Source organism: Staurois parvus, unplaced genomic scaffold (genome assembly GCF_062004578.1).
Source record: "Staurois parvus isolate SC_StPar_1 unplaced genomic scaffold, SC_StPar_1.0 ptg000009l, whole genome shotgun sequence".
NCBI classification, from domain to species: Eukaryota; Metazoa; Chordata; class Amphibia; order Anura; family Ranidae; genus Staurois; species Staurois parvus.
This window is the reverse complement of record NW_028317805.1, coordinates 2369546-2385524: the sequence shown is the minus strand read 5'-3', so window position 1 is coordinate 2385524 and position 15979 is coordinate 2369546. Positions and strand designations below refer to the sequence as shown.

General features: G+C 40.1%; 1 protein-coding gene across 2 annotated transcripts in view; it reads left to right on the top strand.

Moving 5' to 3' along the window:
- Window positions 1–15979, top strand: part of INPP5A (inositol polyphosphate-5-phosphatase A) — a 569268-nt gene that overhangs the window by 388011 nt on the left and 165278 nt on the right. For both annotated transcript variants that reach the window (XM_089669171.1, XM_089669173.1), the window contains exon 9: window positions 6511–6595. In XM_089669171.1, coding sequence (XP_089525297.1) covers window positions 6511–6595 — 85 coding nt within the window. The remainder of the gene's footprint in view (window positions 1–6510; window positions 6596–15979) is intronic.

Here is a 15979-nt window from a genome sequence, read left to right as displayed (position 1 = left end):
TCAGAAATCATCAATTAGTGACTTTCCGTGAATCCTTCAACCAATTCAGATGTGCGCTCACCTCCTTCTATGCCTATAAAATAGACTATAAACACTTGTGGTTCACATATCCTGGAACCTGCCAAAATGGTTGCAGTGTAGGATGGATGTAGGGTACTTCCTATGAATGACAGTGCTTTCCCCTTGTGTGCTGGATATCCCTGCAGGGATTACTCCCTCCTTCAGCTGCTAAAGATCACTTGCTTACTCCTTAATCGTTCCTCAGTATCAAAGAGAAATTGAAGACATAGTGCTGTATCCTTAAAACAACTTTCCTTTATTCCCAAAATCTCATATAATGTACTCACATTTAAAATATCATAAAACCGCTTTGTATCATTTAAGCCTGTGTCAGCCGCCAAAGCATGTACTTGCCATCTGCCGACTGCTCTCTCTGGTGCCGAGTGACATCGTAGCCCCACCCCTACGCGTTACGCCATAGGTCACGTGGCTTCATCAGGGGGTTGTGATCTGATCTGATACAAAGCTGTTTTATGATATTTTAAATGTGAGTGCATTATATGAGATTTTGGGAATAAAGGAAAGTTGTTTTAAGGATAAAGCACTATGTCTTCAATTTCTCTTTGATACTGAGGAACAATTAAGGAGTAAGCAAGTGATCTTTAGCAGCTGAAGGAGGGAGTAATCCCTGCAGGGATATCCAGCACACAAGGGGAAATCACTGTCATTCATAGGAAGTACCCTACATCCATCCTACACTGCAACCATTTTGGCAGGTTCCAGGATATGTGAACCACAAGTGTTTATAGCCTATTTTATAGGCATAGAAGGAGGTGAGCGCACATCTGAATTGGTTGAAGGATTCACGGAAAGTCACTAATTTATGATTTCTGATCACTATATCACTATTATTGGACTAATAATTGATGGGGCTATTATTTTGATTATTATTCTGTCTTGAATCACATATACAGTTTTTGATTTCAAATCACTGTCACTTTATTTGGTACATTTACCTTTGAGTTAATGTTTTGTTTTCACAGTTGAAATTCTATATATTTGATATTGTGGTAGTAGGGAGCGCAACATTTATAGATAAATAATTTGTTTGCACAGTTTGAGTTGTGTTTAAATGTTGGCGATCCATAGAGGTACACTGTTTGATTTTGGCTCGCAAGTTATATATACACAAAAAAAAAATTTTACAACAACTTTAATTACCTTTTGTGGAGACTTAAAGACATGTTCTTAAGCACATAAAGCAATGAATGTGACATTCAGTTTACGTAATTATTCCTGATGCATATTTAAGATACAGCGAAAGATCAACAACCAGTAAAGGGTGAATGTGATATTTACTGCTTTATAAATATGCCCCTTATGTGTCTACATATTTGGAGCCCTCATGAAACAACAGCAGTTATCCAAATTTTTATTCTTTTTGATTTTCAGGACCTTTCATTAAAATGCCCACTTTATTTTTGTGAAATGGTCCCTTTTAAAATAAGCATAAAAGTTTCATTTCCCTGTTTCAGCACAGTGCTTGATGTATTATGATATTGTATATACAGCTAACGTTGTTACTAGTTAACCTCCTGCTCACCCTTTGTGGAATGAATCATGCTATCCTGCTGCATATTGTAATGATATATCCCTTGTACTGTTCGCCAATGGATGTCCTCACAGGGACAACTTATGACTTCTTCATGTGATAACATTTATAAAATTCCTAGCTGCAGCAATAAAGCTGCAAAACAGAGTAAGCCATTTTAATTTATCATAGCATTGTTTATTTATTTGGTCTATAACAAGTCTATCTTTCCTGATCTTAACTGTAAAATTCTGGCTATTGTGTCATCTTGATTGCAGAACTCTCTGTATATGAAAAACCATGTTGGATTGGCCCATCAGGCTACAAGCAGCCAATCGGAGATGATCCAATGTCCTGGCTGTACTTTTTTTTTTTTTTTTTTTTATGTTTACAATAACTGAGGATTATTGGAATAAATATAGACTTAGCCATGGTGGTTTACTGGGTTTACTCTTCTGCAATATGGCCATGTTTATGACTGGCTCCTCCTCCTGATAAACAATTAAGAGAAAAAATTTAATAAATAGTTGCCAATGACATTCCTTATGCATTTATGCAGTTTCTATAGTTTCCTCAGTCCCCATCTTGATCTCTAAAACTAGGCTGCCCTGGAACAGTGTGCCCACTTTTCCAGGGTTGTGTGGGTAGAATTATAGCTGATTAAGGAAATTCCTGGTTTGCTCTTCAATCAGTGATCCCTTATTGGCTTCCAAGTTACTCGTCTAAAAGATGGTTGATTAGGTAAAGGTATTGTATCTTGAGAATATTTTGTTGTGCCTTACTTAAATATCTTATGCAGTCTACAAATGGACAAAAGTCTATTATAACCTGACTCATTCAGTCTTTTCAGTCTTTCATGAAATGTCTAGTGGTACAGTACAGCTCTCCAAGAACAGAGGGCATACATATGTCTCATTCCATCCCATGTCCCAAAAATAAGAGGATTATTCCTCATCTTAAAACAGTGGGAGGAGCCATACAACTCATTTCCTATACATTCCATTAGCCAAATGGACCCAGAACCACTAGCATACAGTGCAGATATAGCCTAATATTATAAAGCCATTTATTCCTAACTGCATTCTACTGTTTCAGGCTTTTTTGGCTATCAGTGCAGGGTAAGGAAGCCATGGCTTATATGGAGTCATGGACATGCACACTCTTGATTTATTCCCTTCTTGCCATAACCTCTATGGTTCTAGTGTGTCGTTGGGTCAAGTCATAATTCCATAGAAGCCATGTTTTAAATATGCTGCACTGATGATGGCCAAATTGCCTATAATAGCTGTATGCAGATTGGAATAAATGGCTCTGTAACATTAAACTATATCTACACTATACACCAGTGGTTGTGGATGTGCATCTTGCTGATGCAGTGTAAGCAATGATTTGTATAGTTGTGCCCACTGTCCTGAAGAGAAGATTAGTCTCCTAATTTTTGGGGTATGGGTGATGGAATGAGAGAAGAATATTATCTGCTCTAAGAAGTTTTTACTGCATACTGATTCAGATGGAGGACTTTTTGATTGATTTAGCCCTTTCTCACCATAACCATTATGGTTCTCAGTGGGTGTCAAGTGCTAATCCCTAGAAACCATGCTTTACATACGCTGCACTGATGAAGGCCAAATGGCCTAAAATAGATGTATGCAGCTGGAAATGTCTCATTCCTCCCAGATTGAATCTGGCCTGGTCCAACAGGCTTGTCTTCGATTAAAGGCAGGACTCTGTCCAAGTTCTAATGCCTTTCTAATTTGAATAGGACTGCATTTTTCTGACCTGGGGCTCGGAGGCCCCCGATGGTGGCATTTCAGGGGTGCCAGGAAAACCCTTTGGGTTGCACACCATGGTGTTACTTCACTGGCAATAGGTCACATCACTTAATGCTTTCCTTGCAATGTGCCTCTTGGGCAGTCCTTTTGGCCAACCAGGACAATTTTATACCATTTGAAAGGCCCCCTGTGTATTACACATGGCACCTTTTTTTTTAATTGAGGCTTTTCATTATTTTATCACAAAGCACACTGCATGTGTGTGTTTTATGTTTTTGCACAAACACAGAAGGTGCAGGTTATCGGGGTCCTGCCCTGATGTTGGTGGGAGGTTCTGTGACCTTCAGGTCTTTTGCCTCTCCCCATCCCGAGGGGTCTCTCTCCGGGAGAGCCCTTCACCAAGTACTTGGACCAACCTCAGTTGGTCCCTAAGGAGTGAAGTCCACACCTGGCTTTTGCCTAGGTGGACCATGGTGTATCTTGCCTTTGTCTAGAGCCTTGCACCCCCGTGAGGTTCAGGGCTAGTTGCCCCTTCTCGTCAGAGGTGCAATTTTTTCGGTGCTGTGATTTCACGGTTCACTTTTCACTAGCAAAATGTCTTTTACAAAACTCCGCAGGGGACCAGAGGGATTTGACCAGAAAGCTAAACTATATCACAGTTCCCAACCAGCAGCCAAAGCACTTATGGCTGCCTGTCTTTGCCTTCAGGGCAAAGTGTGGTCCTCATAAATGAGGTGAAACTAATCATTTTTATGAAATCCTTAAATGTGTAAAAGTAATGTAATTGAGGTTTAATTAACTGATTTCTTTTTGTGTCTGGCCCGGTATCTTTTGACTCCATCATTCCTGACTTGTGATATCCATTTAGTTAACAAGCTGTAAGTAGCAGTTCTTTGGCAAGAAGTGTCAATTCAGAAAAAAATGACTTTGGGGAAAAATTAGCTGCACATACCTTCCTTGAAAAATCAATTTATTTAAAAAGCCATCTGTCACGCCTTTCTGCAACTTCACTAACATTCATTATTTTTATGTTAGCTGTAAATGACCTTGAGCAATGCCAAAAATCAAAATGAATTACTGAAATTGGCAAAGACCAACATGGCTTTGTTTAAAGTGAATGTGTTGTGAATTGTGGTAAGAAGCAGGCAGAGAAAGTTTAGAAAGAACTGTGCTAATATTTGATGATTGCCACAGAGTCCACTTCGAGAAGTACATGTCATTTGTGTTTGTTTTTTTTTTGTTTTGTTTTTTTACTGTGACCATCTTTGAGTTCTACAAGCTATATCACACAAGAGATTTTGTTGCAGTCAATAAAGTCTGTTGCACAACATTTCCAAACCTTTATAGATTGTTTACTGAGCAATTGAATTTCAGAAGCATTTGAAGCTAGCTACAAAGTCACCATCTTCACTGTGTACCTGTGCTATGTAATGCAGCTACTGTTGATCATGGCACACCAGCAATTTATAGCTGCATAGGCCAAGAATCGGTACCAAAGTGGTGACATGGTCATATAATACTTAGATGGCATTCCAATATATAGTATACGAGTGTGCATGCTCTTGACCTAAAGGGAAAAAAATAAAATAAAAGTGCGTATTATGAGTTATTATTGGGGCCTGTGTCAACAGGCTTTGGGCATCAGTTTGAGATGCTCCTGACATCATTTGTAATTCATTAACAGCTGCATTTCACCTCCTTCTGTCCTGTATTTAATCTCCTGCAAGTAGTTTTTGCATTTCTATATTTAAGATGCAATTAACGAAAGCTTTTTGAGAGGTTCTGATGGTGTTTACATTAAAGCGATTTCTAAAAGTTTTTTTTTTTCTTTTTTTTGGTAAAATAAACATATCTGTACTTACCTGCTGTGTGCACTGGTTTTGCACAGAGCAGCCTGGATCCTCCTCTTCTTGGGTCCTCCACAGGCTCTCCTGGCTCCTCCTGTCTGTCGGGTGCCCCCACAGCAAGCAGCTTGCTGTGGGGGCACCCGCTGCTCCGTGTGTCCATTCACACACGGAGCTGCGGCTTGGCCCCGACCACTCTAATTGGCTGACTGGCTTTGATTAACAGCAGCGGGAGCCAATGGCTCCCACTTGCTGTCTCAGCCAATGAGGAGGCAGAAATCCGGGGCAGCTGAGGCTGTCATTTACATCGCTGGATCACGACGAGGCTCAGGTAAGTATTGCGGGGGCTGGGGGAGCTGCTGCACACAAAAGGTTTTTTACCTTTATGCATAGAATGCATGAAGGTAAAAAACCTTCAGCCTTTACAATCACTTTAAAGTGTTTAATGTGAATTTTGCTTATTTTTTGATTGCTTATATAAGAACCCTTTACTGGTAATTATATAGTTGTATAGATTAGCCTTTATGGGGACCTCTGGTTAACGGTTAATGGCTTTTGAGCTAAGATGCCAGCCACATAGGCAGTATATTCTTTTCAGTGAATTCAATTGAATTGTATCATGGACTTGCATTGTGCAAAAGAGCAGTACAGAAAATGTAGCACTGAAAAGCAGCTGTCTATGTAATGACAATAGGCTAATATGTCTGCTGTTGTGTACATATATAATTACAAAGTATATATGGAAGTACGATTTTACAATATGTAGGAGTATGTACATACAGGTCTTTTTTTACACATATAGCTAAAACAAAATCTACATATCATGTAATGAAAGCAACTATAATGTTTGTTTGTACAGTCATGACATGACTCCACTGGTACCCAGGGTAGAATGCAAATTCATTGTTTAGGTTCAGATACTGAAAACCTTTAGGCAGGAAAGGCATGGTTGCAGGAAAGAAAATCACTTGATTAACACTGAATCCCTCCCGCAGAGCTGTTTTGTTCTCTCTGCAGATGGGGGCGGAGGGAGCTGTCCCTGCTGGGAGAACACAGTGATTATTACTAGCAGCTATAGCCCCTGGAAATAATCGCATGTAGAAATTCAACATGCTGGTTGTACTCAAGTCGATCGATGGAGTGACTTGGGTACAATCGGCCTGCCCATAGATAGTCCCTGCTGAACCTGCTAAGATTCGAACCATCTATGTCCAGCTTTAGCATTTACTGCTCATTGAGTTCCTTTTGTAGTAAACTGTGGCATTATTGTCATTAATGTATTGATTTTTGTTTTTTTTTCCAGTATTACTGATCATCGATATGAAAAAGTTCCTTACTTTGTCTTTGGAGATTTTAACTTTCGATTGGATTTAAAGTCGGTAGTAGAGGTAGGATGTTATACTATTTGATGGATCTCTTTAGGTAATTGATGCGCAAAAGATGAGCTATTTTGAATGTGTTATCTTCCCTCAAATAATTTCTGTTAAACATAGTTCTCAATAAATTTCAAACCTTCATGTAGTGTGCGCTGAGCTCCACTTAAAGTGAACCTGTTTGTTGGACGGCAAGTATAAGCTGCTGAAGGGGGCTGCCATTAAAGCAAATGCAAACGTAGGAAAAGCACATGTTCATGTTAAGTTAAATTCACAAATGCAAACAGGGACAACCCAAAATTTGGGATTTTCTTTTACTTTCAATGATAACACTAAACAGGACAAATAGAGATGATGGATCTCCTTAAACTGGGGCACAGATAGCAATGAAACAAATAATCCCTCTCCACTCTGTCCAAAACGGGGAAAAAAAAAAAAAGTTTATCCTTTACTTATGCTTTAAGTATCTTCTGTCAGGCGGTAAGTTTTGGCCTTTTTTTTGGAAAGCAACAGTCATCCTGTCACTATAGGGTCAAAACTAAACAGAACAACCTAAAAAACAAAAGTTAAAAAAATGCTGTTTTCTTGCCTTTTGGGTGCTTCCAGTAACAGCTGTCCCCACAGTGCCCTGTGCTTTCTACAATGTAGGATGTTGAAGCTGGAGGGACCACAGCCTGTTGCTGGCTTTAGGTTTGTTTCAAACCCAAGGCCACTTTAAGTTCTATGTTTAAAACTGAACTTGAGCAAATGGGAATAATCTTCCCTCTCAAACTGCAAGGGCTAAATGTTCTCTTAGGTCTTGGGAGCCACAAAAGGTTTTTATTTACCTGATTCTCTGCTCCTGCAGGCTCCATCTGTATTACTAGACCAATTCCCGCAGCCTCTTCTCCCCTATGCTCCAGCAGTCGCAGGCCTCTGACATATCAATTCCAAAGCAGAGCCCATTGCATTGCATTGGACACGAGGATGGTGGACAACAGTCCACTGCCAGGATGTGGGAAGTAGAGGAGAGCCTCAGGTTGCTGGGGAATAGAGGATCGGGTAAGTGAAACTGTTTTTTGCAGCCCCCTAGACATAAACAAGTATTTACTATTGCAGTGCAGAGGCAGTCCCACTGCAAGCGAGGATTTTTTTATTTCCTCATAGATGACTTTAACATCTTTCTACTGTAACTAAAGTATTCTTTAAAGGCTTGAGCACAGCTGCTCAAGGTATGCCTTGAGATTTACAACTGCCTTGCAGAAGTATGCTGTACACATTACATTGCACATAAAGCTGACCATGTGCAGGCCTTAGAAGGCTGTTGGTGCATAGAAAACTTCCATTCAATGTTGCGGATAGCTAGAACTATTGACATTGGCTTTACTTTAACAAATAAACCATATATGATGTTTGTGCTGAAATGAAGGGACTGTAAAGTGAGATATTGTATTCTGTCCACTTTACTATTAGCATGTCATATGATGAAATAGCCTGTTTAGTAGCTGTCTTTTATATAGTTCCTGGATCAATACTACAGATAATTGTTGATGTTTTTTTACCCTCGAACACTTCATCTTGGTTATGTAATATGTGTTTAATATATATTGCTTCATTATTCAGACACATGGAGTGGATTACATTTTTAGATTTGTATCCTGACATTGTGCAGAATTTTTTAAAATCATTAAAAGACACACCTATTCTTCATGTATATATATTTTTTAAACTAAAGTAAGAATACTTGCAATTATTTGAAGAATGTTAAAGTATGATAGACACTACTTCACCAGGACTTAAAGGGAGAGTTTAGCATGTTTTCTGTGCAACTATGTTTTGCATGTTTATGTAAGTACTTTCTTTGAAACCGCTTTTAGGCCTCATGCAAATGCTCAGCGTTTTGGCAGAAAAAACCCTGAAGTTTGTCAAAGTGTTTAACACTTTTACAAGCATTTAGGCGTTTTTACAAATGTCAAGTGCTTGGGAGTTAATTCATTTCATTGGCCAGAATAATAATTTATTCTGGCCATTGAAATGAATTACGCTCAAGCGCTAAACGCGCCCAGCCTCATCAAACTTTTTTTCTGCCAAAACGCTGCTGCTCCTGAATGCACTGGCCCTGTTTTTTTTTTGTTTTTTTTTGTTTTTTTTGTTTTTTTTAAATTCTCCTGCTGGTAAACACTATTGCTACTAAAAGCTCCTAAAAGTCTATGTGTGCATGGACACATAGGATAACATGGAGGGCCGTTTTTAAGCAGTAAAAAACAAAAACACATGATGCCTCTAAAAGTGACTGTGTGCAAATGTGATTTTCACATTTTATATGCTTTTTGCATGTATTATCGTATTAAAGTGGACCTTGCATGAAAATGTCTGCTTATCTTGCAACCTCCCAGCCACCCAATGAAAAAAAACTTAAGTGAAAAAAAGTGCTCACTGTGGTTTCTAATGCTCTCCCCAAGGTGAAAGTGATGTTGCGGAGTTGTACTATAGGATCCTAGGAAAACTGAATGTTTTAAAAAAAAATTTCCAAGGTTTTCTTTTTTATTGCTTTTAGTTATCATTTTTACGTAGGTCAGAGAGCTGCAAGATTCAAAGGACTTTAAATCTCAATTTTTTTTTAGAATAGCTAATAATGGGTGATCTGTATCGCACTCAGCCTCCCTAACTGATCGCACTATAACTTTTTTTTTCTTCTCTTTTTGTTTGGACCAAAGCACCATCCTTTGCTGAAGAAGTCCTGCATGCCATTTTTTTTTTCTACGCACACCACCTCATGATGTTGTGAACTGCCTTGATAGTGGTGTAGTGCTACCACCAGAGGAGCCACTGCATTGTTTTACGATTCTTCTGCCCATGATGATGACACACCTTACCCACCCAGCACATATGACTTACTTGAGTTATTTTAGGCCAAGCATAGCCTAAAAAGAAAGGATTAGCGAGTGTACTTCTACGAACAATTCGATAAGACCATAACATTACTCTGAGAGATATGTTTAAACACCTGCAGTATTCTGATTAACAGTAATTAATAGAACTGATCTACATTTACCTACCAACAGTGTACAGAAGCAGTCCTAACTTGTTATAATAGTCCCAGTTTTATACCACTGGCCAGTGATTGATTAAAAAAAAGTTTCCCAGCAAATTTGGGACCCTTGAAGAAAGCACAACAGTTCCCAGCAGGCAATAGATAAACATGTACAATGTTTATCTGTTGCACTCATCTGGGTCTCCGAAATATGCTCTGGTTCATTTCCAGTGCCTAAACAGGGATAGCAATTGCTTTGATGTCTCTTGCTGAGATTCCCTCCTTTCTGTGCACAACCCAAAGCATCTGTGTAGTGTGTGAAGTAGTGTGTAGAGATCTCTTTTATGCATTAACATATTAGTTTTGTCAAGAAAGATGTTACTTAAAGCCTAACTCCACATTTAATGGCCCTTTGACTAGTTTGTTTGGGCCTTGCTGTATTCTATGAATCCATACAAAGGCTGCTCTGTGGCAGAGATTGTGATGTCAGCTGCCCACCTCTCTGCCTCAGCCAGTCAGGAAGTTTCGTATTCTACGTGGAATGGGACAGGAAGTTCTTGTACCAGTTCCAGAACACAGCGCTGTGTACTACATGTACATACAGTTAATACAGGGTGCTCAGCAAGTGCACCCATTAGTGCAGTAAATAGTTTGTTTTGGGCCAACTTGGCCCAAACAAACCATTTAAGGGGACATTAAACTCAAAGTTATGCTTTACCCACTTACTAACGTGCTATAGCTAAATGACAGCTACAGCACGGTTGGCCAGTTCTGGGAGGGCGTCATATAGGGTGTCCTACGGACACAGATGATCATGGACTAAATTGTATCGATTTATCTGTGTTAGCCACTTCACAACCGTGCTATAAGCAAACGACGGCTACAGCGTGGTTGTCCAGTTCTGTGAGGGTGTCATACGATATCCTCTCAGAATGCGCCCTCCCGCACCCCCAGCAGCGTGCACCCTATGGACACAGCTGATCACACGATGAGGTAAAGGCCAAATCACAGCAGCCTTTTACCACATGGTCAGCTGTGTCCAATGACACAGCAGATCACGGAGTAAATACAGTTTCCGGTTATTGGCTGCACTTTACTCACGCTGTCACATCGTGAGAAAAGTACTGCCGATAACTGGCAGCTGTCACAGCGTGAGGAAAGTACTGCCGATAACTGGCAGCTGTCACAGAGCAGATTGGCACTAATCATCAGGGCACCGATCCGTGCCCATCAGTTGCGCCTATCAGTGCCATCAGTCAGCGCCGCCTATCAGTGACTGTCATTGCTGCATATCAGAGCTGCAGCATCAGTGCTTTCTCATCAATGCCCACCAGTGCAGCCTATCAGTGCCTATCCGTGCCACCTCATCAGTGCCCATCAGTGCTGCCTATCAGTGCAGCCTCATCAACGCACAACAGTGAAGGAGAAAAATTACCTGTTTGCAAAATTTTATAATAGAAACAAAGAAAAACTGTTTTGTTTTTTTTTTCAAATGTTTTGCTTTTTTTTTGTTTATAGTTAAAAGAAAAAAAACCTCAGTGGCAATTAAATACCACCAAACGAAAGCTCTATTTGAAAAGAATGATAACAATTTTCATATGGGTACAATGTTGCATGACTGCACAATTGTCTTTCAAAGTGCGACAACAGTGAAAGCTGAAAATTGGCCTGGGCACGAAGGAGGTAAAAGTGCCCGGTAGGCCAGTGGTTAAGTCATGCCGAATTGTCGGATACTATGTGTTGGGAGCATGCAGTAGATGTTTTACATTGCCAATATGAACATTTTTTCTATGTACAGTAATGAAAACTGTTCCTCTTATAAGTAAAATTGTTTCTAGCTCATCATGTTCCAGTTGTCACTCAATGGTGGGAAAGTAGCAGTTCTATCAGCTATGTAGAAATACTGACAAATTAACAGGACTTCATTGCTTTGTTACCCTGCACACCTAATCAATTGCTGGATCCTTTACACCTCTTTAATTGGCGTCTATTCTGCACTGGAGATTAGTGTACCTGAGGCCTGGCTTTATTATTCCCCTAATCACAGCTATGGCAGCTGTGTTTGTTCTGCAGGTTCATACTTTTTGTGCCTTATTTATGGTTGTTTTGGACAATGCTGACATGTAGCTAATTAGCTTACTGTAAATCACCTTATGTTCCAGATCAGAGGTTTGTTTCATGATGGAAAGGGACAGCCCTATATCTTTTATGGGTTTTCTTTCATCCTCTTGAAACAATTAGTATATTCTAATTCTAATGTGCTTCCAATTATTGTTTATTTTTATTGCCTTACGGTTTACTATTTAAAGGGACATTCCACCCTAAACTGATAGTTCAATATTTAGAAGCTGCTGTGAAAGATTTCCTTGTTTCCTGTATTGCATGAGAGTTCCCAGCATTTTTTTCCACTGCTTTCCTTGTTCTTTTCAAATATTGGGATTGTGAGATCTAATTAGAGCCATAACAGGTTCTTGCATCAATTGATGGTGGCAGTTGTTTGGGGGAGGGGTTTTGTGGTCTGTAAAAGCTCAACACCAGCTTTGCATTCTTAATTTTCCTACAAGACCTGTTTTTCTGAGTTTTGTCACTTAAAGCGGTATTAAAACAAAATGTAATGTAATATATTGCAGCTTACCGGTCCTTGGACATGGTGACTGCATTCATTTTCTATTACGCTTTTGGTCCCTTTATTTTCAACAGGTGATTGGCCAGTAAATCTGTTATTTTTTTCAACTTCCTTTAACATACCAAGCTGTCCAGCAAAAATGGCAGTTATACATTTGAGACAAACACACAGTGGTTAAATGGTTAGCACTTCGCCCTGGCAGTACTAGGGTTTTTGGTTCAAATCCCAGCCACGGCACCACCTGCCTGGAGTTTGCATGTTCTCCCTGTGGGTTTCCTCCAGGTTCTCCGGTTTCCTCCCATACTCCAAAGACATGCTGGTAGGTTAATTGGATCCTGTCTAAATTGACCCTAGTATGTGTATGTATGAATGTAAGTTAGGGACCTTAGATTGTACACCCCTTGAGGGTTAGGGACTGATGTGAATGTACAATATATATGTAAAGCACTATGTAAATCAATGGCGCTATACAAGTACCTGAAATAAATAAATAAAATGATTATTTTATCAATTTAGGTAAAATCTTTATCCCAAAAGGAACTGTTGCTGTGTCAAATTCATCTAAATTTGCCAGGTGCATTTTACACTCCCTTTTCCCCAGATTGACAATACTGCTGTCCATGGGTGTCTCCGTTGCTCCACCATCCAGAGTGGAGACACCCTAAGATGGGAAGGGTGTTACAGGCCAGATCACCAGGTGGAAATAAAGTCTAAAAACAGGAAAGAAATGCAGTTATCACCTCTGAGGATTGGTAGGCAGCAATATATACTGACACCATCACTTCTATGAAAGCGGTATTAAAAGAGGAGTGTGGGATTCAAAAGTAACAAACATTCATACTCACCAATGGACATGCTAAAGGTGGCTCCCGACGGCACAACAATCAGGACTGAGCAATCACAGACTGGTGATCACTCAGCTTTTGGGCCTGCTCTAAGCACAGTATAGTGACTGTCAGTCATTGCTTTTCTGCTCTGCTCTTCCAGTGCTCACTCGAGCACTGGACTGTGAGAGACGATGGAGTGGCTGACGCAGGCTGTCAGCGGCTCGCTGAGAAGCTAAGCCAGCTGACATTCAGGAATCTGGGTGGGTTCTGATATTGGCAGGGCCCCTGCAGAGCCTGCACCATCTCTGTGATGTTATCCGACAGTGGGGTTTAAGCGCCATTCACACTTGTGCGACTTGTCATGCAACATTTGACACATAAAGTTGCATGACAAGTTGCAGCCCATTGCTTTCAGTGGCACCCATTCAGATCGGTGCAACTTAAAGCCACAGTATCTTTGAAAAGGTGCCTGCACTACTTTGATGAAACTTAGTGCCAGAGAGTGTAAAGTCGCACAAGTGTGAATGAAGCCTTAGTCTGAATCTGGGTCACAGGAGTGCAGAACTAAGTGCACAGGACCCACAGGAGAAGTATGGCCAGAAGAGCTTTGACCCTACTTCTTCTTTTAATGGCTTTGTACAAAAACCTTTTTCACAGGTGTGTCAGTCTAAAATAAAATATTTTAAAACCTCTAAGGAAATGATTGCCCCTGTTGTATTGTCATATATTCATTTTGTGGTTTAGTTATTGGAAATTTCTAACCATTTGATATAGATATAGGTACCGTTTGGTGACACTTGCTTCTTTTCCCCAACTCTTGAAAAGAATGGCCAAGCTGTGCAATTCAGATTGACAAGTGCTTTATATGTGGTTTCAGTAATTTATGTTTTTATGTGCCTCAGAGGAAAATCCATCTAAACTGATTTTCATAGAAAATGCTTTGGCCACCTTTTCAGGAGAGTACTATAGTTCCCGTGAGTGCAGCCTAGAGTTTTTGTTGGGAATCTTTTGTTGTTGCATAGAGGCTGTGTGGGTGAAATATATCAACATCTCACTGCCGGTGACCAAATCAATGACTGTCTGTCAATCACTGAGGAAGAACGGCTTACATTGCCTGCTTCCCACTGAGACTATTGAAGACCACACAGGCTTGTGCAATCTTCAGAATTAGCCAGTGTTGCACACCCTCAAATTCCTTATTAAAAAGTACAACCTGTTGTTTTTATTTTTTTAATTTTTTCCTTTGACTTAAAGTGTAATGCAAGTAAAGGCAAAACTTTTTTCTTTAGTTTTGGATAGACTGGAGAGGGATTAAAACACCTGTCAGTTTTTGTTGGTGTCTGTGCCCATTAAGGAGACTCACTCTCTCCATTGTCCTGTTTACCATGATCATCAAAAGTGAAAATAAAAGAAAATCCCAAATTTTGGGTTGACATCAGAACATGAATATAGGCATTCCCCAAGTTACGAACATTCAACCTTCATACAACTCATACTAACAAACGGAGGCAGCATGACGTCACTTCCAACCGCTTGCGCTCTATACTGGTCCCAGAAACCTCAGGTCAGCCATCTTGCTGCTCACTGTTTGCTGCTACCTACTTTCCAGTGGACCTGTCAGCAATTCCATATCAGATTCCATATCACAGCATGGCAAGAAACTGGAAAGATACAGTTTACTATAACAATCTCGGCTACGTCTATTGTCTCCTGGGCTGAAAGAACTTGTGAATTGCGGGCACTGTCTGAGGCCATTGCTCTGTGCCTACTACTATTGGGAGTATGCCCTAATTTCCACCTGTAACTTACTCTGTTACTAGTTGGTCAATAAATTAAATTTTTTAAATTTGGCTAGTATGTCGTGGTGTTAGAGCCACTGTGAGTGTTTTTCTGCTGTCTGTATCCTCATTGAAAGATTTAATCTCTCTTCCTGTCCCTGAGAGGGACAGGGAGTAAGTGTGTGTGTGTGTGTGTGTGTGTGTGTGTGTGTGTGTGTGTGTGTGTGTGTATATGTGTGTGTATATATGTGTGTGTGTGTGTGTGTGTGTGTGTGTGTGTGTGTGTGTATATATATATATATTTTTATCCTAAAGGTAATCTGTCCTTTAATAGGACTTGTAGCTTTTTGTTATTGGGATTTAGGTTTTTTAAAGTTATAGTAAATTTTGTCTTGTTTTTATATCTGGAAATATTATTGGATACATTCTCCTCCTGCATTTTCTTACCAGGAGGTTGACTGTGGGGATTTTTTAGACCGTATATATCAAATAGAATGGTGCAGCGCTAAATAATAGAACACAGTTTATACACACAATATATACACATGCGTGATATCACTCTGATGGTGATCTATAAATACAAAAGTTCAATGTAATAGTGCGGATCATGGAGAGATCCTGATTCCAGGTGAGTGGACGTCCTGATCCAAGGTGTGATGATAAGTGTGAACCACACAAATAGGTGAAAAACGCACTCACCAGATGTGCGTTTAACATACGCAATATGTAATCCTGCGTCACCAGGCCATAAAACGATCATCAGATCCCAGATCAGATTGCACCCAGATCACCATCCCGGCTCCACAGAAGTAAGGTCATCCGAAACTGCTACCAGGTATCACCACCAGGGTCCTGAGTCCTCCAGATGGGCACTGCGAATGATAGCACTCACACAGAGTGCCCAATAAGAGACCTCATAGCGTGATACTGCTTAAGATACCTTTATTCAGGGTTGGTTGGTGTGGGGTACATAAAAGATTTTGAACGAAAGGTTTACTGACCATATGTTTCCAGGGTGTCCACCAACGGTGGTTAGGTGTCCTGCTGCTGCTGCCCCCCTTTTTAGACCACCTCTCTGTGACTTTGCTGTGAGTATAATCACACACAACCAAGACTATAGGCTTATGTCTTTGGAAGACAAGTTACATGCAAAAT